The 27,251-nt window shown below is 42.2% G+C and overlaps 1 protein-coding gene across 5 annotated transcripts in view; it reads left to right on the top strand.

The window, feature by feature from the left end:
* The window catches only part of LOC116594747 (serine/threonine-protein phosphatase 4 regulatory subunit 1-like), an 80,754-nt gene that overhangs the window by 8,499 nt on the left and 45,004 nt on the right, over positions 1–27,251 (top strand). For 4 of the 5 annotated variants that reach the window (XR_004287394.1, XR_004287395.1, XM_032350223.1 and 1 more), the window contains exon 3: positions 19,526–19,658. Coding sequence is in view for 3 of the 5 variants with exons in the window: in XM_032350223.1 (XP_032206114.1) it covers positions 19,526–19,658 (133 nt within the window). In the remaining 2 variants the exon portion in view is untranslated. Of the gene's footprint in view, positions 1–12,961; positions 12,967–14,623; positions 14,627–19,525; positions 19,659–27,251 lie in introns of those variants that run through there. The other variant, XM_032350222.1, reaches the window with a different exon arrangement.

A 27,251-nucleotide genomic window follows, 5' to 3' on the forward strand; every position in this document is an offset into this window, starting at 1 on the left:
CGTGGACGAGCGTACACGTACAGTCCATGAGCTCAGGGCTTGTTTATTGAGTACCTCCTGTATTCTGGGCACTGGCTGGTAATTGGATACTTTTGGGAATGGTCACTTCATGCAAGCCCACAGCAGAGGAAAGCAGACCCTTTCAAGGAGAAGCAGCTGGAAGGATTGAGGTCAGTTGCTTTTCTTGGATAGAAGAGCCCAGAACACATTTGCATTATTTATATTTATTAACTCTGGAAACCTTAAAAAAAAGATTTGAATGGCTCAGTAATCTCTTCATGGTTATATGCCCAACAAGATGTGAACGTATTATTCTCAAAAAGCCATGGTCGTAATAGCACCATTCTTTTTTGTTTGTTTGTTTGTTTCTATTTTTTATTTTTAAAAAAATTTTATTTATTTATTTATTTGTTAGAGAGACAGAGAGAGCATGAGAGAGCATAAGCAGGGGGAGTGGCAGACTCCTGCTGAGCAAGGAGCCCAATGTGGGACTTGATCTCAGGACTCTGGCCTCATGACTGAGCCGAAGGCAGATGCTCAAGCAACTGAGCCCACCCAGGCACCCCTGTTTGTTTGTCTTTAATCTTTGAGCGCCTTTTATGGTCTTGGAGCCTTGTTAACTTTATCCATAGGTGAAAACTTCAGACATATTGAGTAGTTAGGGGGAAAAATCAAGTAATAATTATGTATTGACTGTGTACTATTACCAGACATTGTATTATGGGCTCAGGGTAAATTCTCTTAGTACTTCTGTAGTTAATCTTTTTTGTCTCCAAATGCTATCTATATCTATATCTATATCAACATAGATATAGATACATGTATATACACATATGTATATATGTATATATTGCATATATATCACATTATATGCATTTATATTTATTATATTTGCTATTTTTAAAATTTTTTATTGAAGTATAATTAACATACAGTGTAATATTAGTTTTAGTTGTATGATAAAACGATTAAACAATTCTATACATTACGTACTGCTTTTCACAATAATTGTATTCTTAATCCCCTTTATCTGTTTCACCCATGAAATAATAGCACTATTCTTCGTAGTTGAAAACTGGAGCCTAACCACATGTGCATTGTGAGTACAATGGATTATGAATTGTGGTTCCATTCACACAATGGAAAACTGTGCAGCTGTAATGGTGAATGATTTGCAAGTCTACCCAATAATGTGGATCAACTTCACAAATGTAATGATGAGTGAAAGATGCCAGACACAAAAGGGTACATACTGAGTGATTCTGTTTATATGAAGTAGAAGAACAAACAAAGCTGGTGTCATCCAGGCTGTTTGAAGGTCACCCTTGGGGTAGGATAGTGAGCAGAAGGGATCTTGAAGGGCTTTTGGAGATGCTGGTAAAATTCTCTTTGTTGAGCTGAATGTTAGCTACAACCGTGTGTTTGTTTGTGAAAATCTGTCAGTTGGGACAATTGTTATCTATACACTTTTCTGAACAGTGTTATGTTTTGATTTTCTGGAAGGTACTGATTTTTTAAAATCAAGTTACAGAGGAGAACATAACCATGGACTGAGGGAAGGGAGTTAGTGAAAAGGGAAAGATGACATACTGACTTTATTTTTTAAAGCTTTTAATTAATTAATTTAAGTAACCTCTGCATCCAACCTGGGGCTGAAACTCCTGACTGCAAGAGAGTCTCATGTTCTCCCGACTGAGCCAGCCAGGTGCCCCCTAAAGGGAAAGAGGACAGCAGAAAGAGAGGGCGGAAGGCAATGGGGGTTGGATTGTATGAGACCGGGTTGGAGCAGGATGCACCCATGGAAGAGTTTGCTGCTTTCCAGAAGGAGGAGGGCAGGGGGCCTGGGTGGTGCAGTTGATTAAGCTTCTGACTCTTGGTTTCAGCTGTCAAGAGCTCAGTGTTGTGAGATCGAGTCCCATGTCAGGCTCTGCGCTCAGAGTGGAGTCGACTTGAGAGTCTCTCCCTCTCTTCCTCCCCTGCTCGCACACATGTTCTCTCTCTCTCTCTACCTCTGTCTCTCCAATAAATAAATAAAATCATTTAAAAAAATAAATAAAGGAGGAGGGCAACCCTCCTAGCAGTTTGGGCAAGGTGGTCAATAAAGAAGGGACTTTATGTTGGTCATTGTCACTTGATGGTTTCAAATATTTTGAACAGTAGGAAAATGGAGACCCATGTGCACATATACTTACCCCAAAGATTGTTGGTTTTCTTTTACAGCCTTTTTTCCCCTTTCAGATCTGCCTCAAGTCTGGCTGGAGAAGTCACTGCATATTTAAGTATTATCTTTGCGTTCGTTAATACTGTGTAGACTCTAGCACTGTCACTCCCATCTCCTCTAGCTCTGTCCCCAACCTGGTGAGTCGGCAAGAAAATTGAGATGTGTAATATCAAAATGGAGCACACGAACCGCTTTGAGCTGCAGAGTTCTTTCCTATCAGGTAACCGAGTAAATGTTTCCCGTTGACCGTCAGTGTAAAAGTCAGAGTCGTAAATAATGACAGGTTTTGGAAGCCATGATTAAAGCCACAAATCAAAGAGGAATTTCCATGTATGCATGGTGTAGAAAGGACGGCTGCTCATGAATTAAGTTGGTCTTTTTAGCCAGCCCATTGCGTAGTGCTGGTAATAACCATCAGTAGCCCTCAAAGATTTGCAATATAAAACATTATGCATTGGACGGATCTGCTCATACAAGAGCTAATAAATCAGCATGGGTCTTGTTAGAGAATGACATTTATATAGAGCAAGTTAGCTTGTGCAACTTGCTGTTGAAATTTAGTTAAGTCAACAAGGACCTGCAGTGTGCGGGGATCAGATTCCCCCCAAAAGCCAGTGAAGAATCAAGACCATTCTTTATCTTTTAGATTGGGTAGGCTTGTCTAGTCTAGCTATTAGAAGTAATCCCAATATAGGAATCTGCATTCATACTTACAAGCCCATTAGCAAGAGGAATGAAGCCACTTGAAATAACACACTAATGGATGGGTTACTGTTGTTCCCCCCCAAATCGTGTAAGGCCTTAGAAAGAGTTAGTAATTTTTCATTGAAGAGTGGCTAATGAGCAGCTCTATGAAATTATTAATTATGTGAGTTCAATATTGATACATCCTTCTGGGTTTTTATAAAGTACGAATTTTGCAAATAAGGCTAAACTCCTTCTTGGACATCACCAACCAATATTCTGATGTTTTGAGATGGACATAGACAGAGCGGGCCACATCTATCATGTTCGCCCCACCAGTGTCCCCTAGTGCTGTGTCAGAGACAGAATATTGGATTGTATGGATAAGTGGGCTGGCCCAGGGTGGCATATCTCACATAGACTTATAGTGACAGGATGACATGTTGAATGGGGAATCGTAAATATTGGGTATGCCTGGAGAACGGATTCTTAATGAAAATGCTTGCTGGGATAGACATGCTCTAACGTCCTGCCTTCATCTCTACCTCTGTTCACGTCTGGGCCAATAACGGTAGCTCATTGGGTATGTTTTATTGTGTTTATTTTTTCTCACCTTTCCACTTAAAGCCAATTCGAGTGTGACTCTTCAGTCGGGTTGGTGGCTTTGTGTGAAATCTCTGACTTCCCCAAACTGCTCAAAGGCAGCAGACACTCAGTGTACTTTACTCTGCTTTTCTCTTCTCTTCATCTGGAATGTTCTTTTTCCCTTTCCCAGATTCTTTCTCTCTTCCTTTGTGGTGAATTCCTGCCTGCCGTTCAAGGCCCAGCTCGAATATCATTGTTGGAGGGAAGCATCTCCCGTCTCCCCCTCCCTCTTCCAGACAGAGCTGGTTTTTCCCCGGTTTGTTTATACCCGTATCCTATGGCTCTTGCCACCTGAGTATTGTGGGTTGTTATGTATGTGACGATCTTTGTTCCCTGGGGAGCTTTGGAGTCCCGGACCATGTTTTTCTTGTCTCTGAATCACCAATACTCTGTCGAATATTGAATGATGGTTTACTTTTGTCACTTGAAGTTAACCACAATGGGAGGAAAATATGTTTGAGGTGGGTTTGCTGTTAACATGCTTTCTGTTTTGGTACTAGATCATTTGATCTTTTTCTTAATGTAAAATGGACTGCAACATTTCTTTGTTTTTCTTAGATTATATGTACTGTACTTTGAACCTGTAAAGCACATTCACCTACCAATTATACTTGAAACATTAATTCGTGCTTAGCCGTTTTAAGACAGATTGGTGTCTTGTGAAAAGCATCAACGCACAGGCGAGTGCTCGAGGATCCATTGTGTTTCCGCTAGAGCCTCCTCATCTCATTTATCTCATGCCCCAGATTGTTTTAAATGATGAATATACTGGCAGTGTTCATTATTTTTAGTAGATGACCCTTGAGTTAGCATAAAAGAGGATAAATCCTTTTTTTCCTCAGAGTCGTAGGTTCTAGAAATACGTTTTTCTGGCGGAACTTTAGATCAAGGAATAGGGTTTTATTTTATTTTTTGAAATTTTTATTTAGTTACCTATCCTCAGGTTAAAGGATTCTAGATTATGTGACTCTTTGTTAATTGATCAGGACCTTGTCATTCTGGGTTGTATGGGCGCAGGGCTACTGCTGCAGAACCACTTTGGTTTTGGTTGGATGGTGGAGGTAAGCTGCATATCTTTTAGCTGATTCGCTGGGTTATTAAACTTGGCCCGTCCCTCCGCAGGGCAGGTGGTAGCCACAGCCTCTGCCTGGATTGTAGCAGAGCCTCTGGGATACAGGCCATACAGTTCAGGGAGGTATGGTGGCACGTGGAGGCATGGCAGCATGGGGGCAGGGTGCTGAGCATAAGATGATGGGAGAGGCCACCCATCCGGATGTAGCAAACTAGCAGTTCTTCCAAGCCATTCCCCTACTGGTCTTTGTTAGCTTTAAATTTTTACTCATTTTTGGTAAAGGGTCAGTGATGTCCTGTGTAAACTTGCCAGTGAACCTGATGTGTGGCAGAATCCCAGAGAGTGGCCATGGCTCAGAAGTCCGTCACGGCAGAGGTGGCAGATCAAGGCAGTCGGGGTCAGTCTTGGTTTTTAGATTTTAAATTGAGCCAAGACGGCTTGAAGTTACTATTAGAAGCTGTTTTGATAAGAACACTTCACTTTTCTGCATTAAGCTTTCATGAATGGAGTGGGCAACTATTTATTTAAATATAAGAAAACAGAGAAAAAAATTGAACAAGGAATTATTTATCTGCTACTTCATGTTTCATTTCTAACTTGAAAGCTTGAGATTCCTGATGTTTGTGGGTGACCTGGACTTGTTGGGTCTGAGAATAATCGACTGCTCATGATATCACCATGTAGACCTCAGTTCTTATTCCTGTGAACAGTTCACCAGACAACATGCCCTCTTAGCAGTGGCTAGAAATGTAAATTCTAGAAAATTCTTTATCAGAGCAGGAATCATTTTATGTGCTGCTGCCACTGTCGGGCACAGCAAGCTTGCTTGGCGGATCTTCATTATTCATTCATTTAGTCGTTCAGCAACTTCAGCTGAGTGCCTACTGTGTGCCAGGCATATCAATGAGTTAAAATTTTTGGTGGGGGGGGGTTGGATGGGGGAGTGAACCCAGCTGATAAACAGTAAACATAGGAAGTAAACACTTTATGTGTTATAAGGGGATAATTTCTCTGGAAAAATAGAAAAAGAGATCATGGCAGGGTGGGGTATAGGTGGGAGGCTAATTTCAAAAGGAAACTAGGAGCAGATGAATGAGCAAATCTTTTTTTTTTTTTTTTTTAAAGATTTTATTTATTTATTTGACAGAGAACACAAGTAGGCAGAGAGGCAGGCAGAGAGAGAGGAGGAAGCAGGCTCCCTGCTGAGCAGAGAGCCCGATGCGGGACTCGATCCCAGGACCCCGAGATCATGACCTGAGCCGAAGGCAGCGGCTTAACCCACTGAGCCACCCAGGCGCCCGAATGAGCAAATCTTAAAGAGGAGAAGGAGGGGACACCTGGGGGGCTCACTTGGTTAAGCAACTGCCTTCGGCTCAGGTCACGAAACCAGGGTACTGCATCAGGCTCCCTGCTCAGCCTGCTTTTCCCTCTGCCTGCTGCTCCCCTGCTTGTGCTTGCTCTTTCTCTGACAAATAAATAAAATCTTTAAAAAAAAAAAAAAAAAAGAAGAGGAGAGAAGAGGTTGTCAGGGAGGACATTCTGGGGAGGAGAGTTCCAGGCAGAGGGAATCACCCTGCAGTACAAAGGCCCTTGGAGTGTTTGGGAAGTAGCGAGGAGCCACGTGGCCGGAGGAGAGGGCGGTGAGGGGAGAAGGAGTAGTGAGAGAGCTCAGAGAGGCAAAGGTGGGCCAGATCTTTCCTGCTGACCCCAGACCCGTCCCCTCCTGGGACCAGCGATTTAACCTGGGCTGTTCAGGTGGTAACTCCTGATAGTCTTTCCCTTTTACAGTGGTTCTCAAGTGGGGACTTATGGCAGTGTCTGGAGATGTTTTTGATTGTCACAACTGTGGGAAAAGAAGCTCCTGGCAACTAGCGAGATGAGGCCAGGACTGTCACTGAACATCTCTTGATGCACAGCCTCCGCCCCAGAATGAGTATGTCAGTTGTGCCGGGGCTGAGAACTCCTGCTCTGTTACTATGTAGTTTATCAGCTGTTGCTTGATTTAGTTTGTCTTGGAAGACTTAATGAAAAAAGCATTAAAACATCATGGGAAGAGGTTATTAACCACAGTACCTGGTCCAACGCCTTCACAAGTGACATTGAAGATACTGCTGGCTACTTTCATTCACTTTGTGGAAAAGGGAGCCAATCCTTGCTTGCAGGTACATTTTAATAAACTCTGGTGCTTTCATGAAATAGTTTTAAAAAATCTAATATATCATTTGTAGGTTAATAGTAATAATCTCAATGATAATCTCATTAATTTAGCCTCAGGTAGGATCTTCTAATTTTGAAAGGGGCCAGGATATTGATCCACACAAGAGAAAAAGTTTACCTATACCAAAAAAAGAAAAAAAATTTTTTTTCAGTACTTGAAATAAAAGTCATTATTATTTGCACATGAATATGATGTCATTAGTGGAAATATTTTCCTTGGACTACACTAATCCATTATTTTTCAGAAGTCAGCATTTCTGAGTTCAGTTTTTCTGTTTTTGCTTTATCTGTTTACCATCTATATTTTTCTTTGTATCAATAACTTCTTTTTTGGAAAACTTCAGGTTTGGAAAACCTGTATCAGTTGCTCAACATGAAACGTAACCAAAATATCATAAGATAATAAAATAACCTTAAATTCTAGATAGACATAGCTGCCTGCCCAAGCTTCAGTGTGAGGTCTGTACTGTATGAAAAAGGAAGATGAGCCAGTTTTACTGACTTAATAGCACCTGAAGGCAACTTTGTTGATGTCATTAGAGAATTGGGTGGGAAGAACTTGCCCACTCTGTGACTTAGTGATACTTAATGTACCTTCCCTGAGCCACATTGGGGGGACATGATGTCCCAAGCTGTACTCTGAAGTCAGGTAGCCGCACGGACGGGGTCGGAGCTGCAGTCAGAGAGTGTGGGACCAACTTGGGGTGCTAGGGAGGCTAGTTCTCTGGCTCTGAGTAGCCACCAGCAGCATATTCATGCACACTGCCCCCAGACCCCAGGACCGGCCACATTTACGTAACATGCGCCTTTGTTCTGTATAAGAGGAAATACATAGCTCCAGTTCTTTTTTTTTTTTTTTTTAAGATTTTATTTATTTATTTGACAGACGGAGATCACAAGTAGGCAGAGAAGCAGGCAGAGAGAGAGGGGGAAGCAGGCTCCCCGCTGAGCAGAGAGCCCGATGCGGGTCTCGATCTCAGGACCCTGGGACCATGGCCTGAGCCGAAGGCAGAGGCTTTTAACCCATTGAACCCCCCAGGCGCCCCCATAGCTCCAGTTCTTAAAATGAAACAAAACAGAAATCCCTGCAGCTGAGATCTCTTACTGGTTCGGATGGGCTTTACACATCCTCACTCCCTCTGCCCGTCCTTACGTATGTACTAGGAATCCCCCGTTTCTTTCTACTATACTCATTGTTAGGATGATTGGGTATTTTTGATTAACTCATGCATTTTATACTGAATACTCTAGTTCCTTCCTTCCTTCCTTACCTTCCCTCCTTCTTGTATTTACCTGTTGTAGGGTAGTTTTTGACCTGCTTTCTTCCGTTTTGAAACTCAGATCTCTCACTTTTGCAAGCAGGAGTGAATGAATGTCCTGGTTGCTTTGTAACTCAGGTTGTGGGGGTGGCTGGCCGCCACGTCTCACGTTCGTTGTTGTGGAAACTAGATTTTCTCTGCTTTCTCAGGGGCTGCTGGACTCCTGAATTGAATCCTGGTAATCAAAGTCTCGGGAGACTGACTTCTACAGAAGCCAATATTTATTAAGTGTCTGCTGTGTGCCAGGCATTATATGACACGGTCCCAGGGTTTTAAAGGGTCCCCACGTCTAGCTGTGGAGACAGAAACCATCTACTTAGAGTTAATAATGCAGCACTTTATGTAAAACGGTGAAACCTGACCACTGTAGAGTTCCATTTATTACCCTTCTGCTTTATGTTATTGTTTTCATTATGTGGTGTATCTGCATATGCTAAAAATTCCGCAGTACAAAATGATCATTTTTGCTTTGCATCACTCCAGACTATCAGACCTATTTTTGAAGAAATTAAGAGGAGATACAGTTTTTTAAAAATTTACCCACATATTTACCATTTCCAGTGTTGGAGAGTCCCTTGGAAGATCCAGTTTCAAAGTGGGATCCTTTGTCCTTAGCCTGCGAGCACTTCTCCCCTCTTTTCCCAGAGTCTGTGTCGGCTGGCTCGCTTGAAAGGGTGTGTGACAGATAAACTCTTTGTTCCTCTTCATGGTGATCCAGCATTGTCTTTATTTCATCATTCTTCCCGAGGGTGTCTCACTGGCTGTCTCGTCCTCGATTGCCAGTTTCCCTGCAGTCCTTCCCAGGGGAGGCCTCCTGTGTTCTGCGTTGGCTGTTCCTGGTGCGACGCTCCCTCGCTCCGGGCCTTCAAATCCTTCTCCGTGCGCAGTGGTTGCTTTTGTCTGCTGTTTGCAAGGTCACGGGCAGTTTGGCTTGGGTGTGTCTAGGTGTGGTTTTCTGCACGTGTTTCTTCTGGAGGTTTGCTAAGATCCTTGATAAGGTACACTTGTTTCTATCACCAAATTCGGGAAATTTGCTGTTTGATTACTCAGTTAAGTCTGCCCCTTGAATTTCTAAACCGCAGATATTGTTTGAGCTTCCGAGTTTTTATTCGGGTGTTTTAGTAGGTAGCATGTCATGCCAGGTGTACTTCCTTCGTGTCCATGAGCACTTTCTTTTTTCTTTTCTTTCTTTTTTTTTTTTTTTTTAAAGATTTTATTTATTCATTTGGCAGAGAGAGAGCAGGAGCAGGGGGAGCGGCAGACAGAGGCAGAGGGAGAAGCAGGCTTCCTGCCAAGCAGGGAACCTGACGTGGGGCTCAATCCCAGGACCCCAGGATCATGACCTGAGCCAAAGTCAGATACTTAACCACTGAGCCACACAGGTGCCCGCATGAGTGCTTTCTAAGCGTTGCTTTTACATCCTTGTCTGTGTTTCTAGCATTTGGGTCCCTTCAGAGTCATTCTGTGATTTTCATCTCTTTTTTAGCTTTCTTTGTTTATTGAGTAATTTTGGATTAAAACCTGAATATTGTGACTATGATGCACTGTACAGTCTCTGGATTCTGTTACATGCCTCCAAAGAGTGTTTCTTTCTTTGTTTTATTTCGATACTTTTTTTTTTTTTTTAAGATTTTATTTACTTAAGAGAGAAAACTATTTGGGGGAGGGGCACAGGGAGAGGGAGAAGCAGCCTCCTTGCTGAGCCGGGAGCCCAGTGTGAGGCTTCCTCCAGGGACACCAGGGTCACGACCTGAGCGGAAGGCGGATGCTTAATGGACTGAGTCACCCATGTGCCCGTGTTTCAGTAGCTCTTAAATGAGGTGCCATCATTAACTCTGTCCTGTGACAGGTAGTCTCCCAAATCTCAGCTCAGTTCTCTTAGCCTTGGCTGTGCTGTAGAGTTTGCCACAAATGTGCATGGCTTAGGAGTCAAGCTCGATTTCAGGCCAAGTTTAATAGAGGCTTCACCCTCTGTTGTTTCTCTTTCTAGAACCTACCTACCCCACCCACACCACACATAGTTTGTAGTGGCTGTGGTTGCCTTTCTGAAGCCTAGAAACAGAAACATCAGCAGTATTAGTAATATAATGTGCTCAGCGACTTAATCATAACAGCAGCTGATCTTTTCAAAGTTCTGGTGTTTCAGATGCTGTGTAACTTTATCTGACTATGTGATGTCCTTTTTTCTACAGGCAGCTGTCATCTGAGGCAGGTGTCCATTTTTCCGGGGAGGGAACTGAGAATCAGAGAGGCGGGATGTCTACCCAGAGTCCCATACCTGGTTAAGAAGCAGGTGGGATTGCAGAACTAGGTCTTTTGACTCAAGACCCCACACCTATTGGTTATAAGTAATACACCTCTAACATCTTTTAAGGAAGAGATCCGGGATTTAATTTGTAATCTTTCTCTGCTTTTTTGGTTTTTTTTTTTTGAGGGTTTTTTGATGCTTTTCTTTGCCATGGGTATTCTGCAGTGCACCCAAGGCTGGATTTGTTATTAATCCCTCATTCAGGGTTTGTACTTCTTCAAATTAAATATGCATTTTTCCCCATTCTGGAAAATTGTTAGCCATTATCTGTTTGAATATTGCCTTTTCCTATTTTCATTAATCCTGCTTTGAGAATTCTCACTGGACTTTCCTCAGACGTTAGCCTTCCGTTCTTCGTGCCTTCACTGCCGTCCTCATATTTTTCAGTTCCTTTTTCCTCTGTGCAGTGTCCTGGGTGATTTGTCAAATCAGTCTTCCAGCTCACTAACTCTCTCTTGAGCTGTGTCTAAACTGCTATTTAAGCCAGCTACTGAATTTTTAATTAAATTGTCTCTCTTTTTCATTTCTACGTGGCTTTTTCAAATGCGCCCTTTCTTCCCACTCATTTTTCTTTTTCTTTCATTTTGATATCTATGTTTTAAGTCCTACTCATTCTATGCATAATTATTTGATAATCTATTTTAGATTTTTCTAATATTTTTAATCCTAGGGATGTAAATTCTCATTTGCTGTGTCTGCTCTTTCTCTTGACGGTGTAACAGTATGTGTTTGGAATTTATCTTCCACAGGGATTGTTTTGTGAAATTGCATGCTTTTTGGATTGTGAAAGGCTCTTGTTTGCTTGTGCTAGGATGCCTGGAATTGCAGTACCTCTGGACGCTGGTCCTCCCGAGAGCTCGTAGTGGGGCTCCTGTGCTTGCAGGTGGTGTAAGTTGACTCAGCACTCGTAGTTCATGTAGGCCTGTGGTTCAATCTCTCAGGATTGACTTCCCCTCCCCCCACTCCCACTCTAACTGTAGTCCCTTTCCTCATCTGTTTTTGGGGGCTTGGTTTCAAATTCACCAGTGCCATTTATCCCCATGTGGCCTTTAGAGATCTTAGTGCCTAGGACCTATATGTAGGTCTTAAATGTTGATCATAGGGTGTTGTCTTATGCTAATTGTTCTCGCTTTGATTACCATTTTCCTTACTGGCATTGAGGATGTCCTTTCTGCCTTTCCTGCCTTCCTGCATTTTAAAATATTTTATCTGAATTTCTATATTTTTTTTATTTTTTCTGTGTTTATGGTGGAAAGGGGTTCCTTTCTCTTCACCTCTACCGTAAGTTTTTGAAAATCACAGTTATGGGGATTTTAATGTAGTTGTCAAAGTGCATGCTTCTATGGTCATCTATGCTAGGTTAAAGTAGTAATGATGGGGATAGGAAAAGGGGACTTATGTTAGAATAAAAATCAGAATATTGGTTTTTTGCTTACTAAAATGAGATGAATATTTGCCTAGAAGGCTAAGGTATTCAGGCTCATAGATGAGCACTTCCCCACCGAACAACCTCTAGAGTAAGAACTTGACAGCACTTTTTTACCACCATTCAAGGGCAGATAGCACCATTCTGACCAATATGAATAGCCCAGCAATTTTAAGATACATTCCTGCATGCCTTTAAAATGAATTGAGACTTTACCTGAAGAACACACACGAGTCCCTGTGGTCTCATAAGTACTGTGCATTCTCTGGCTCTGAGTCGGAGTTCTCAAGGAGACTAAGATCTCAAGCTCACTTTATAAATACAGAATCAAAGCGAAGGACGTTAGGTACTCTTAAAAATTCTTTTAATCAGCGGTGCCAGCAACTTGTCAGGTATTTTCATTCTAGCCTTTGTACGGTGGGCTTGGGAAGAATAGAAGAATAGCCAGCCTTCTTCCGACTTCCCTCCCGCCTCCCGTCTGTCCTCCCTTCCTCTCTTCCTTTTCTCCTTTTCCTTTCTTTCACCTGTACTAAAGTGTAGTTTATATGTAATAATATTCACTGAAGGACAGTTTGTCACAATGAGTCTTAACAAGTATGTTCTGTTGTGTGACCACGACCACACAACCGCAACCAGGAAATGAAACATTTCCTGCACCTACCGGAAGTCATGTCTTGACCATTTGCCATCAGACCTTTCCCACCCCGATCTAGGCAACCACCGAACTGCTGAATATTAGTATGTTTTATCTTTTCTAGAATTTCATGTTGCCAGAATTATGCAGAATGAAATCTTATGTGTCCAGCTTCTTTCAGGTGATACAGTGCTCTTGAGGTGCCTCTGTATGGTTGCATATTAGTAGCTCATTCCCGTTTATTATTGAGAAGTATTCCTTTGTATGGATAGGCTACAGTTTGTTTAGCCGCTTAGTTGATAGATATTTTGATTATTTCCAGTTTTTGGCTATTTATGAATAAAGCTGCTATGAACACACAAACACAAGTCTTAGTATAAACACACATATTTTCACTTCTCTTCTGTAAATGCCTAGGAGTGGGATTGCTGGCTTAGATGGTAAGTGTATATTTATTTTTTTTAAGTAACTGCCAAACCATTTTAGGAGCTGTACCATGTTGCATTTTTACCAGCAGCATATGAGAGATCTAGTTGCTCCTTGCCAACACATTTAATAGAGTCAGTCTAAAAAATTTTCTTAGCCTTCCTAGTGGGTGGGTAGTATTATCTCACTGTGGTTTTAATTGACATTTCCCTGATAACTAATGATGACTGATGATGTTGAACATCTTTCCTTGTGCTTAGCTGTCATTTGTGTATCTTCTGTGATGACATATCTATTCAAGTTTTTGTTTTCCTATTTTAAAGATTGAACTCTAAGAGTTCTTTCTATGTTTTGGATATCAGATGTGTTTTATAAGTATTTTCTTCCAGTCTATGGCTTGATATTCCATTTCCTTTTTTTTTTAGGTTTTATTTTTAAGTAATCTCTACACCGAACATGGGGCTCAAACCCACAACCCCGAGAGCAAGAGCCACACACCCCAATTGGTGTTCTGTTTCCTACCAATGTCTTTTGAAGAGCGAAAGTTCTACGTTTTGTTCAAGTTGAATTCATGCGTATTTCCTTTTGTGGCCCATGCTTTTTGTACCCCCTCTAAGAAATCTTTGCCTAACTAAAGAACACAAAAGATTTTTCTCCTATGTTTTCTTCTAGAAGTTTTATCATTTTATGGTTTTTATGTCTATTATCTATTTTGAGTTAATTAAGGACAAAGGACATTTCCCCTCACCTTTGTATTCAGTTATTCTAGCTCTGTTTGCTGAATTAAATTACCTTGGCACCTTTGTGAAAAATGCATTGGGTTTAGATTTGTGGATCTATTTGAAGATTTTATTATTTATTTATTTGAGGTGGGATGGGGGGAGGAGTGGAGGGGGAAGGAGAGAGAGGGGGAAAGAATCTCAGGCAGACTCCGTGCTGAGTGCAGAGCTCGGCTTGGGGCTGGATCTCATGACTCTGAGATCAAGAGTCAGATGCTCAACTGACCCAGCACCCAGGCACCCTAGCAGTCAGACACTTTTACTTCCTTTTTTTAAAATTGTTAAAATCTTATTTGTTTTATTTTTAAAAAGATTTTATTTATTTATTTGTCAGAGAGAAATCACAAGTAGGCAGAGGGCAGGCCGAGAGAGGGAGAGAGAGAGAAAGAGAGAGAGAAGCAGGCGCCCTGCTGAGAGCCCCATGCGGGTCCATGACCTGAGCCGAAGGCAGAGGCTTTAACCCACCCAGGCGCCCCATCAGTCAGGCGTTTTTTAAAGAGATTTTATAAAATGAGAAAAAAGTTGTCGTTTATATGGACCATTCCTGAGCCTCTTCTTTTATTCGAGTAGTTTCAGGTTTCTGTCAGGGCATCATTTTCTCCTGCTTATGGAACTTCCTTTTACATTTCGCATAGTACATGTGTGCTGGCAGTGAATTCTTTCCGCTTTTGTTTGTTTGAATAAGCCTATTTCCCTTTACAATTGAAAAAGATTTCTTCATGTAAAGAATGCTGATTAGTGTTTTTTCTTGCAGCACTCTGAAGATATCATCATCTTCTTCCTTAATGATTTTGACATGAAGTCTATTATTAATATCTTTTTAAAATGTAATGTGTTTTTTTTCCTGACCACTTTTTAAATTTTTTTCTTGATCACTGATTTTTAGCAATAGATTGTGTTGTACTTCAATGTGATATTTCATTATATGTATTCTGCTTGGGGTTTGTTGAGTTTCTGGAATCTGTAGGCTTATAGTTTAGGTCAAATTTAAAAATGTTTAGCTCTTCTTCTAAAATTTTTTATGCTTTCTCCATCTCTCTTTTTGCCCTCTGCTTTTCTTCTGGGACTCGAGTTCTATGTATGTTATGGTGCTTGATAATGTCTCCAAAATAACTGATGGTCTATTCTATTTTTTTTTTCCTGTTTGTGCTTCATTTTAGATAGTTTCTATTGCTGTACCTTCAAGTTCTTTGATTTATTTCAGTTCTCTAATCTGTCATTTCTTTTAGTTTATGTTTTGATTCAGTTGTTATGTTTTTCATCTCTTGAATTAACATTTGGGTCTCTTTTATGTTTCCATTTCTTTCATCAACATACCCATGCATTTCTGGAACATATGGAGTTTTTTTTTTTTTGATTTATTCACTTATTAAAGAGTGTGCACGTGTGTGTGTGCATCCTTGTAGGAGTGTGGGTGGGAAGGGGCAGGGGAGAGGGAGAGAGAAAATCTTAAGCAGACTCCATCCTGAGCATGGAGCCCAGTGTGGGGTTTGATGTCACCACCCCGAGATGATGCCCTGAGCCGACACCAAGAGTTAGATGCTTAACTGACTGAGCTACCCGGGCGCCCCGTAATTGTTGTTAAAGATCATTTTCTATTCCATCATCGCTGATATTTTGGGGACTTGCTCAGTTTATTCATTTTTCCTGATTATGGTCATATTATTTTGCTGCTTTTCATGCATGGTAATATTTGATTGGATGCCAGACATTAAGAATTTTGGGGGTGTTAGATTTCACAGTACAAATTGTCTAAATCTGCTAATGTTGGATCTTATTATGGTATCTAGTTAACTTTTTTAGATTGGACTGGGTTCTGGTGAGGCCTGATGTTAGCTCCATCGGGGGGTCTAGAGCAGGCTTTAGTCTAGGCTCATTTAGCCACTACTACAACAGTGCTGTGTGTCACAGGTAGGTACAGACTGCTGCCCCATGCACGTGAGTGCCGGGAAGGACCTGCTGGCTCCTTTCTTGTGGTTCCTCCCCAGTCTCTGTAGTGTCTTCTCGTGTGTGCACTGATTGGTACTCGCTGGAAGCTTCCGGGGGCCACTGTTGGCGTGTGCTGCTCCCTCCTTTGCAGACTCCAAGGATGTTGGCCCCCTTGCACTTCTGCTCTGGAACTCTAGAATCTCTCTGGGTGGTCAGAGGTGGCTGTCTCTGGGCCCCTTGTTTGTGTCCCTTTTCTGATGGCCCTCGTCTGTGCTGCCTATTGTCTAGTGCCTGAAAACTTGTTTCATGGATGGTTTTCTGGTCTTCTAGATGTGTAAAATGTGAGGGTCTGTTACCATGTCGGCTGGAAACCGAAGTCTTTTGCCTTCTGCAGTTGCTCCAAGACCGTAGCCCTTCCTTTGGGTGTGGTGTTCTTCGGTTCCTTCAGCCTTCATCTTAGTAGACTTTCCTGCATGTTGGAAAGAGCACTGCCTGGAACGCAGAACATTTGGGTGCTAAGAATCCTAGGTCTGCTGCTGTCTTTGGGGACACGTCTGTTTAGCCGTCCACAAAATGAGGGAATGTGTCAAGGCTCCTTCTTTATAATTCTGTATTATAGCAGTCTTTTTCTTTGATTTTTTAAAAAAGATTTTATTTATTTATTTGACGGACGTGGGGGACACAAGCAGGGGGAGTGGAAAAGGGGGAATCAGGCTCCCCACTGAGCAGGGAGCCTGATGCGGGGCTCGATCCCAGGACCCCAGGATCATGACCTGAGCTGAAGGCAGACACTTAACAACTGAGCCACCCAGACACTCTGGTATTTGTTTTCATTCAAGTTTCTTTTGGTGGCGTCTTTCCTCATTTTGCTACTTTTTTTTTTTTTCAAAAGATTTTATTCATTTATTTGACAGAGAGAGATCACAAGTAGGCAGAGAGAGGAAGGGAAGCAGGCTCCCCACCGAGCAGAGAGGCTGATGTGGGGCTCCATCCCAGGACCCTGGGATCATGACCTGAGCCGAAAGCAAAGGCTTTAACCCACTGAGCCACCCAGGTGCCCCTCGTTTTGCTACTTTTTATGGAGCACCTACTGCTTGGCAGGTCCTACACTGGGCACGCGAGGGTGACAGCGCCTTCACGGAGCTCCCAGAGCCACTGGGAGACACGCACGAAACAGTCACAAACCCGTTGCCGCTGCTTTTGTGGGGATCGTTAGGACAGAAGGGCCCACAGCTCTGGGAGAGGCTGTAACAGGAGAGCGGCCTCCTCTTTAGGGCAGGGGCAGGGGTGGGGGTTGTAAGATGTGAGCATGTCCCAGGCAGTGGCAGGGACATGTAGAAGATCATTGAGATGAAGGATTTTGGTGAATTCGAAGAACTAAGGGAAGGTCACCGTGCCTGCAACTCAGATGGGCAGGGGGGCGGGCTTTCTTTGAAAACGAGAATGCAGGTTTCCTCTGGCAACACAGCGTGGTGGTGTCTCAAGTCTGGCTGTTGGAGTTGAGGTTCTGACCTGCTCCTCTCTAGCCCTGTGGCCCCTGGCAGCTTTCTCAGCTTCTGTCAGCCTCAGATCTTTCACCAGAAACATGGGGACGATGTGGCTGTTGACAGAATGTCATGAACCGCGGCTGAACACAGAGCTTTGAGCACAGTTCCCGGAAGTGACCGATGAACATTAGTTATTACCGGTGTCGTAATACCGGTGGTTTATGGCTCTTATTTCCGTGTACACAGTTAGTATAATGCTTTATAGTTAGCATAGTAGACTCATTAATATTCTCTATTAACAGTTATTCTTTTGTGAAACTAATTGCAAAGTTCTTTAGTTCTCCGGCAGGTTTTTTGAAGAATGCCTGCATATTTTTTGTTACTTTAAAACAGCAGTTCTTAACCCATGAGTACACAGGTGGACCTCGGAGGATCTTTTGAAACCCCAGATTCTTTTTTTTTTTAAAGATTTTATTTATTTATTTGGCAGAGAGAGATCACAAGTAGGCAGAGAGAGAGAGAGAGAGAGGGAAGCAGGCTCTCCGCTGAGCAGAGAGCCCGGTGCAGGACTCGATCTCAGGTCCCTGAGATCATGACCTGAGCTGAAGGCAGCGGCTTAACCCACTGAGCCACCCAGGCGCCCGAAACTGCAGATTCTTTATGAACAGTTTTGAGTATGCATATCTGTGGCCATCGTCAGGTTCTAAAATTATCTGTGATTCCCAAAAGTTTAGCAAACTGCTTTATTTTTTTAAAGATTTTATTTATTTATTTATTTATTTATTTATTTATTTGAGAGAGAGAGAGAGAGTGAACATAAGTAGTGGGGGGGGGCAGAAGGAGAGGGAGAGGACTAAGCAGACTCTGCTGAGTGGGGAGTCCGACGTGAGGCTTGATCCCAGGACCCTGAGATCATGACCTGAGCCAAAGGGAGACACTTAACTGACTGAGCCACCCAGGCACCCTGTGAACTCTGCTTTAAACTTAATGTTTTAAAGTCCACTGTAGGCTAGGTCCACACTATTTGTAAATATCTGTGGAATGGAGGCTGCGTGTTTCTCCTGGGCCCTGAAATGTACCGAAAATAGCTCATACAAAGTGACTGTGGTTAGTGGGACTTGGCTGTGACTCAGTGGGGACCCATTCCTCCCTGGCAAGGATCCTGTAGAAATGATGTATTTGATTGCATCACACATCTATTTTCTACAAATGTATACTTCTTTATTAAAATTCTCTGGGTAACTGTTACACAGTGTAAATTTTTAATAAGCTCTAATTACTAGCGTAGAAGAATTTGTGGAGAAAAAAAATGTGGTTAGTGTTTCAAAGTAAATACCTCGGCACAAACGTGTCATTTCTTATTTTAAACTCTTATCAGTTACTGCCTAAATTAACAGTTTTTTCTCTCTGCCAGGTGGGAATCCTCTGCTTTTTTTGCATGACTAGTGCCCCTTACCCAGTTATTTCAGTGCAGGTGGTAGTAGGGAAGCATTTATGCCCCTGGAGCGTGGGTGGGTAAAGGGTGGTGGCCACAGTCAAGGTTGGACAGATTATGAGTGAGGGGATAAATCCTGCAGGTCTTGACATGCCCAGACTCCCTTGTTTCAGCGTTCTGATGGAGCATTCTGTATCATCCCTGATGAAAGAACATGGGAGTGTAGACAGGTTAAATCACTTACTGTGGTCACCACAGCCAGTAAGTTGTGGTTGGGGGAGTCATTGTAGGGATGTTTGACTCCAGTGCCCTTGAGCTCAGCCATGCCACTCCACTGCACTGGAGGGAGGGTCTTCCTGCCCTCAGCTGGGGGTGAGGGGAGGAGCAGGCTTCAGGGTGCTATGTCCAGTATGACCACAGGCTCATTTTTGGCCAGAGTGGGGAGTTGGAAGAAGCTGTTGGACATGCACGTTGCGGAGGGGAGGGAGGTCTGGTCGGGTGTTCTCCTGTGGTTTGATGGGCGTCAACATCACATGTTCAGGAAGCTACATGACCAGCACATTCAGGTCAAGACAAAATAAGGGATCGACTTTCTAGCATATTCTTGCTTATGAGGCCAGACTCCTGTTTTGCTTTTGACCGTTTTACAGCTGTTTGCATAGCACATCATGGAGGTTTCTCGTGGGGTCCTGACTTCCCTGGTAGAGGAGAGGTTCCGGACTATCCATGTTGACCAGAGGTGACTCACGCCAGATTGGTGGCACTGAAAGGACACTTCTCTTGGGTTCTAAACCTACCCACTTCATTGTAGATGAGTTGTCAAGTTTGGGGACCCAGAGGCTCCCACGGGACAGGGCCATGAGGGTAGAAATCATGCTGTGAAGGCCTGCCCTTGGCTCAATTGTGACCTGATGAATGTGGTTTTTCCCCTCTTCCCCTTTAGATGGATTTGAAGACTATGGCCCAGATCATGACAGCATGAGGGTAACGGCCTTTCTGGACATCCCAGGCCAGGAAAACCTGCCTCCACTCGCTCGCCTGGAGAAGTACGCTTTCAGTGAGAACATCTTCAACCGGTGAGCGCCTCAGCCTTTCCCATCCTTACAGCCCTCTGCGGAGTCTGATTTAAGCTGACAGTGGTCGCCACTTCTCTGTGACAGCTTTGAGGACCCTTGTGGGTGAGGTGGAATGGGGGCTGTTTCCAGGTGGCTGGGATTCTGTCTGAACGGCACCCTTTGATTAGGTTTTCCCATTACTCTTGTTACTGTCTTACTGATCACCTGGTGAGCCAGGAATAAAATGCTGATGAGAGTTAATGGGGTTTAAATAATTAGGATTGCTAACTGGGTTTCTTTCGCACGTGCTGTCCTCAGAAGAGGAAAATGTGTCGCCTAATTGACAAACCTTAGTCAGAGCATTGCTCATTCATTCTGCTTCTCGACTGTCCTGTGCTCCGGGACTCCGGTGCAGCCATCCTGCTGTGTCGTGTTGTCACTCCTCATGGGGCTGGCAGGACTCTACTCTAGCCTCAGACCGTGCGTCTTCAACGGGTGACCTTGACTCTTCCGTCATGAAGAAAGCGGAAGCTAAGACATCTCTTTCCACTGACAGCCTGCCCCGACCCAAGTCTGAGGGCATTCTTCCCTCCTGCCTCAGAGAGGGAGGTGTGTCTCTTCTGGTCTCCATTCCTCCGTCAGATATGCCTTCTGTCTTCTGCCTCTTCCGTCTTGCCTGTGACGCACTCCCTTTCCATCCACCCACAAGCCCTGGTGTGTTTCTTGTCCTGAACTGTCCTCCGGACTTGCCCGCTCGCATCTTTCCTTAAGTGCACCGTTCTGTGAAAACTGGACGATGCTTGCTGAGTCTCTCCTCCGTATCTGCTTACCGTCTGTGTCTCTTGAACTGTAGAAGGCTCACGGGCCCTGCTGCTGAGTGAGTCCGCTTACTGTGCCAGTGTTACAGATCGGGAAATCACGGTGCTCTGAGTGGTGTCTTTTGACGAGCAGTTCTGAATTTAAATGTGGTTCATGGTTTCTCAACTTTTTCTTTTATGCTTAGTGCTTTCTTCTCATGTATAAGGAACGTTCTCTTCCCCTAAGACCATCAGGGTAGTTCCTTATGGGGCACCTGGCGCCCTTAGTCGGTCAAGCATCTGAGTCTTGATCTCAGCTCAGGTCTTGACCTCAGGGTCCTGAGTTCAAACTCCGATTGGGCTCCATGCTGAGCGTGAGCCTACCTAAAAAGAAAAGGGGAAAAAAGGTATTTCCTTATATTGTCTTCTTGAAGTTTTATTGTTTGACCTTTCACATTTGGATCTGCAGTCCCCCTGGAATTGCTTTCTTTGTGTATGATGTGAGGTAGGGGTCAAGTTTCGTTTCCTTCCATGTGTTATGCACTTGACCCAGTGCGATTTATTGAAAATACTACCTTTTATCTGTGCTCTGCTTTACCACCTTGGTCTTAAAGCAAGTGTCCATATCTGGACATCCTAGTCTGCTTCCTGGGTCTGCTTATCTGTCGTTGTGCCGGGACCACCCTGTCCTCATTACTGTAACTTTATCGTCAAAATCTAGGAATCGGATAGAGTGAGTCCTCCCACTTTGTTGTTCTTCAAGATTATCTTGGCTGTTCTTGACTCTGCATTTCGAAATGCATTTTAGCACCAGTTCTTCAATTTTTAGGGGGAAAAAAACTGCTGGATTTTCACTGGAATCGCATTGCATCTATAAATCAATTTGTAAAGTATTGACAGACACCTTTACAATATTTAGTTTTCTAATCCTTCCATTTCTTAAAAGATTTGCTTTAATTTCTCTGTGTCTATGTGTGTGTGTTTCCTGTTGTAGAGATCTTCTGTACCCTTTTCAATTTAGCTCTAGGTATTTGATCTTCCACATGAATGTAAATGGTACCATTTTTTAAGAATTTAAATTCTATTTGCAGCTGATAATGTGGAAATGGAATTGATTTTTATATTTTGACTTTGTCTCCATTGATTATACTGAGTTCACTTATTAATTTTAATAACTTCCCCGGTTCTTGGGTTTTCTGCGTACTGTATGATGTTGTGTTTTGATTTCTTCTTTTCCTATCATGTTTTACATTTTTAGTAGCTACATCTTACCAGCTTAGGAAGAGTTATATTTCAAACTTGTTAAGAGATTATTTTTATATCTTTTTAATTAAAGTTTTAAATTTTTTCAAAGATTTCATTTATTCATTTGAGAGAGAGGGAGTGAGAGAGTATGCATAAGCAAGGGCAGGGGCAGAGGGCCTAGCAGCAGATGTGGGGCTTGATCCCAGGACCCGAGATGTGACCTTAGCTGAAGGCAGATGCTTACCTGACTGAGCCATCCAGGTGCCCCTTAATTTAAAACAATTAACAAAAATTTTTGAGTAATCTCTGTGTCCAGTGTGGGGCTTGAACTCACAACCCCGAGATCCAGGGACTCATGCTCTACCAACTTAGCCAGTCAGGGGCCCCCTTTTTAAACTTTTAAAATAACTTCACACTTAAAAGTTTCAAGAGTAGTAGAATTCCTGTCCATTTTTTACTCAGATTCAGCCGTTGTCAACCTTTTGCCATGTTCGAATTAACATTTACTCTCTCTCTATTTTCACATTTTTTTCTGAGCCATTTGAGAGTAAGTATAGCTATCACGTTGCTTTCTCTGTGGTGACTCTCGTGTGCGTTTGTCTAACGGGGACATTGCCGTTCACTTATAGACTCACAGTATAGTGCTCAGAGTCAGGAAATTGAACTTTGGTTCAATACTGTTACCTAATATCTAGAATTTTAATAAAGATTTTATTTATTCCATTTGATAGCACGAGAGAGCCTGTGAGTCGGGGGAGGGGCAAAGGACAAGATTCCCAAGCTGACCCTGCACTGAGTGTGGAGCCCGATGCTGAGCTTGATCCCAGGACCCTGAGATTGTGACCTGAGCTGAAGCCAAGAGTCAGATGCTTAACTGACTGAGCCACCCAGGGGCCCTTCTAATGTGCAGGTTTTAATCAGATTGTCCAGTGGTCTCAAGAGTTCCTCTAAGTCAGGGTTTTTGTTTGGTTGGTTGGTTTTCAGGTGCAGAATTAACCCAGCGTCATGGGCTGCATTTGATGTAATGTTTCTTTAGGCTCATTCAGTCTCTAACAGTTTCTTAGCCTTTCTTTGCCTCTCATGATGTTCTTGACAGTTTTGAAGAGCACAAGTGATTTATTACGTAGGATAAACTAAGAGTTTTTAAAAATCCTCAACGAGGTCTAAATTTTATATAATGCTTCTTTTACATCTCTTGGGATTATTAGATGCTTTTTCTCCTTTACTGTCTCTTTTTTTCAACTTTAAAACTTTTTAAAAGTTATAAAATATACCCCGTACAGATAACTGGATGTAACGTGTAAGGAGGGTTGTTTTTGTTTTGTTTCGTTTTCAGATTTTATGTATGTATTTGTCAGAGTGAGAGAGCACACGCAGGGGAACAGTAGAAGGAGAGGGAGAAGCAGGCGCCCTTCTGAGCTGGGAGCCTGATCCCAGGACCCTGGGATCATGACCTGAGCTGAAGTCAGATGCTTAGCCATCTGTGCCACTCCGGCGTGCCAGGTGTAAGGAGTTTTTGTGAGGCACTTGCCCACGCGGCCGTTACTGAGGTCATTCTGGACGTGTGCCCTCCCCACCCTCCTGACCACCACTCCCTCCCTGCCTCGTGGTGACTGCCTTTGGATGTTGATGTTCATCACATCCTTAATTTTGTTTCTGGTCTTAGCACCTAAGGATCTACTTCCAAACAGAGTAAGTTAGTACTATTAAGTTCGAGTTTCTGAACTCGAACTATGTGAAACCATATGGGGTATGTTACTTTGTGGTTTTCCATGTAGTTTTGAGTTTGTTCATTTTGTAACAGTGTTGTTTGAATATACTGATGTTTTCTCTGTTGTTGGAGTGACTCACGTTTTCTCACTCTTATTAAAAACTCTGCTATGAACAATTCAGTGTATATATCTGGGCACACATCAGTCCACATGTCTGCCAGGCACGTAGCCAGGTGAGCCTTCCTGCGTGATGAGACATGCTTGTCTTCTACTTCAGGAGACAGTGCCAGTTTCCAAAGTGATCGCACTGGTGCACACTGGTGCACTCCCACCTTTGCCCAACATTTTATCTGCCAATTGGTATTGTCAGATTTTAAGATACTAGCCAGTCTGGTTGTGTGGTAGTGTATGTAACGGTACTGCTTTGTGATTTTAATTCACATCTTTATGAATTTGAACACCTTCTCGTATGTTTGTTGGGCATCTGTATTTCTTTCTTTCTTTCTTTCTTTCTTTTTTAAGATTTTATTTATTTATTTGACAGAGAGAAATATCACAAGTAGGCAGAGAGAGGGGGAAGCAGACTCTCTTTTGAGCAGAGAGCCCGATGTGGGGCTTGATCCCAGGACCCTGAGATCATGACCTGAGCTGAAGGCAGAGGCTTAACCCACTGAGCCACCCCGGCATCTGTATTTCTTCTTTGTATTTCCTTTTTTTCTTTTTTTTGTGAAGTGCCCATTTAAATCTTTCTTTGGTAGCTATGGGAAAGTTGGATTCTTTTTTTTATTATTGACTTGTAGGAACTCTTTGTATATTCTGGCTTTCAAACCTTGGTGAATTACGTATGGCAAACATCTTCCCTCGTCCTGTGGCCTGTGTTTCATCTCTCTTTACAGTGTTCTTTGGTGACCGGAAGCTGTTCATTTTGATGTAAATGTATCAACATTTTACTTTATCCTTCGTGCACTTTGGAACTTCTCTAAAATGTTTTCCTCTACCTCAAGATCATAAGTATACTGTTTTATATTGCTTTAAAAGCTTTATCTTTTTTTTTTTCTTTCACATTTAGGTCTACAATCCATCTGAAAGTAATTTTTGTTCATTGTAAGAAAGCAAGGGGTCCAGCTTCATTTTCTCAATTGTCACAATACCACTTATCTAAACTATGTCTTTCCCCATTACTCTGGGGTACCACCTCTGTTCTAATCCAGTCTATAATACTCTTTGTCTGGACTGTCTCTTCTTCCAATAGTCTGTCTCCCCCTTAGCCACTACCACACTGTCTTGCTTACCTGAGTGAGCAAGATTTGCCCTCTCTTTTTCTCCTTTGATGTGATTTATTATTCTTGGTCCTTTGTATTTTCATATAAATTTTAAAATCTGTTCATCAGATTCTAATAAAACAAAACAAAACAACTATTAGGATTTTTAAAAACAGCCTCTTTCTTTCTTTCTTTCTTTCAGGGTTTTATTTATTTGAGAGAGAGAGCCCTAGAGAGAGAATAAACACAAGGAGGGGGGGAGCAGGAGAGGGAGAAGCAGGCTCCCCACTAAGCAGGGAACCCTATGTGGGGCTCCATCCCAGGACCCTGGGATACTGACCCTGAGCTGAAGGCCAACACTTTACCAGCTGAGCCACCCAGATGCTCCCGCCTATTTAGGATTTTGCTTGGGTTTGCACTGAATGAATAGGTTGGTTTGGAGAGTATTGCCCTCTTTATAATATTTAGACTTCCAATCCATAAACATGGTATATCTTTCTATTTTTGTATGTTTTCTTTAATATCCCAGTAAAAGTTGGTCATTTTCTCTGTAGAAGTTTTGTGCTATTTTGCTGGTGTATTTGAAAGCATATCCCAAACAGGATATCATTTTATCCAGCTAAAGACTTAAATCTGGGGCACCTGGGTGGCTCAGTGGGTTAAAGCCTCTGCCTTCAGCTCAGGTCATGACCCCAGAGTCTTGGGATCGAGCCCCACATCGGGCTCTCTGCTCAGCAGGGAGCCTGCTTCCTCCTCTCTCTCTGTCTGCCTCTCTGCCTACTTGTGATCTCTGGCTGTCAAATAAATAAATAAAATCTTTAAAAAAAAAAAAAGACTTAAATCTAACTGCAGTATCATTATTAGACTCAACCCAATTAATAATTATGCCTTCCAGTCTACCACTCTGTGTTAAATTTTCCCTAACTGCCTCAGATATGCCTTTTTTTGGTTGATTTGTTTGAATCATGATCCAAATAAGATCCACACATTTCATTAGGGATATGTGTCTCTTAAGTCTTCTTTTTGTTTATAGTTTTTTTTTCCTTTTGATCTTAAATCTCTTTTAATCCCTAATTGATTCTTCCTCTCATCTTCTCTCTATATTGTCTGTTTGTTGAAGGGGTCACTAATATTGTAGAATTTTCCACACTCTGGATTCGGTGGCCATTATTCTCATGGCGTAATTTAACATAATCCTTTGTTCTTTGTATTTTCCGGAAACTGAAAGTTACACTTGGAGACTTGATTAGATTCTGCTTCAATTTTTTTTTTTTAAACAATACTTCTTGTGTTGTTTTGTATGGTTCTCATCACAAAACATCAGGAAACAATGTCTGGGTCTCCCACTTTTGGAGGTGTTCATACTGAGCAGTGGGCGCAGGTGTTGGATTCTTTCATTATAAAATTCCCCACCAGCCTTTCTTCTCATGACTTTAGTGGTCACAAATCATCATTGCTTAGATCCGTTATGTCATTATGTTTTGGAAAATGGCAGTTCTCTTTTTATTGTCTGTGCAATCTGTAGTATCGCCCCATTTTCTACTCTGTTATTGGTTATTGGTGTCTTTTCTTTTGTTTCCCCCTGAATAATTCTTACCAGAGGATTATCGAGTACATTAGTTCTGTTAAAGAGTCAAGTTTTGGCTTAGATATTCTCTGCTCTGTGTTTATTTTCTAGTTCAGTAATTTCTGCTCTTAATTTGTATTATTTCCTTTTTTTGATGGGAAATCAGTTGCATTCTTTTTCTTCTTGTGAGGTATGTTTAACTATTTTTTTGGCCTTTTAAAATCATCTGCATTTTATTTTTTAAATTTTTTTATTTTTTTAAAGATTTATTTATTTATTTATTTAGACAGAGAGAGATTACAGGTAGGCAGAGAGGCAGGCAGAGATTGAGGGAAGCAGGCTCCCTGCTGAGCAGAGAGCCTGATGCGGGGCTGATCCCAGGACCCTGACATCATGACATGAGCTGAAGGCAGAGGCTTAACCCACTGAGCCGCCCAGATGCCCCAACATCTGCATTTTAAATTGTAAGATTGCTGTTAAGTCTGTGAGTACTTCTGTGTTATGTTAAGTACATCTCCACATTCTGATATTAGTATTTTTATTACCTTTCAGTATAAAGTATTATTAATGTCTATAATGATTTCTCCTTTGACCAATGAGTTATTTAGAAGTAGTTTTTTAAATTTCTAAATATTGGGGCATTTGCCAGTTATCTTTCTGTTATTTTAATCTGAGTTTAAGTCTTCTGTGGTCAGAGAACATACTTTGTATTATTTCTCTTCTTTTTAATTTTTTGGAATTGTTTTATGGAAGTGAATGTTCCAGGCACAATTGGAGGGAATGTGTATCCGGTATTTTTGGGTAGGGTATCTTACAAATGTCAATTAAGACATTTGTAACATGAGAACATTGTTCTGAGAACATTGTTCGGCTCTTCTGTTTTCTTGTTTTTTGTATACTTGTTCTGTCACTGAGAGAGGAATGTTGGAATCTCCAACTATAATTTTGGATTTTTCTATTTTTTAATTCTAACAGTTTATTTTGTATATTTTGAACTTGGGTGCATATATGTTTAGTATTTTTCTGTTTTC

Source organism: Mustela erminea, chromosome 7 (genome assembly GCF_009829155.1).
Source record: "Mustela erminea isolate mMusErm1 chromosome 7, mMusErm1.Pri, whole genome shotgun sequence".
NCBI lineage: Eukaryota > Metazoa > Chordata > Mammalia > Carnivora > Mustelidae > Mustela > Mustela erminea.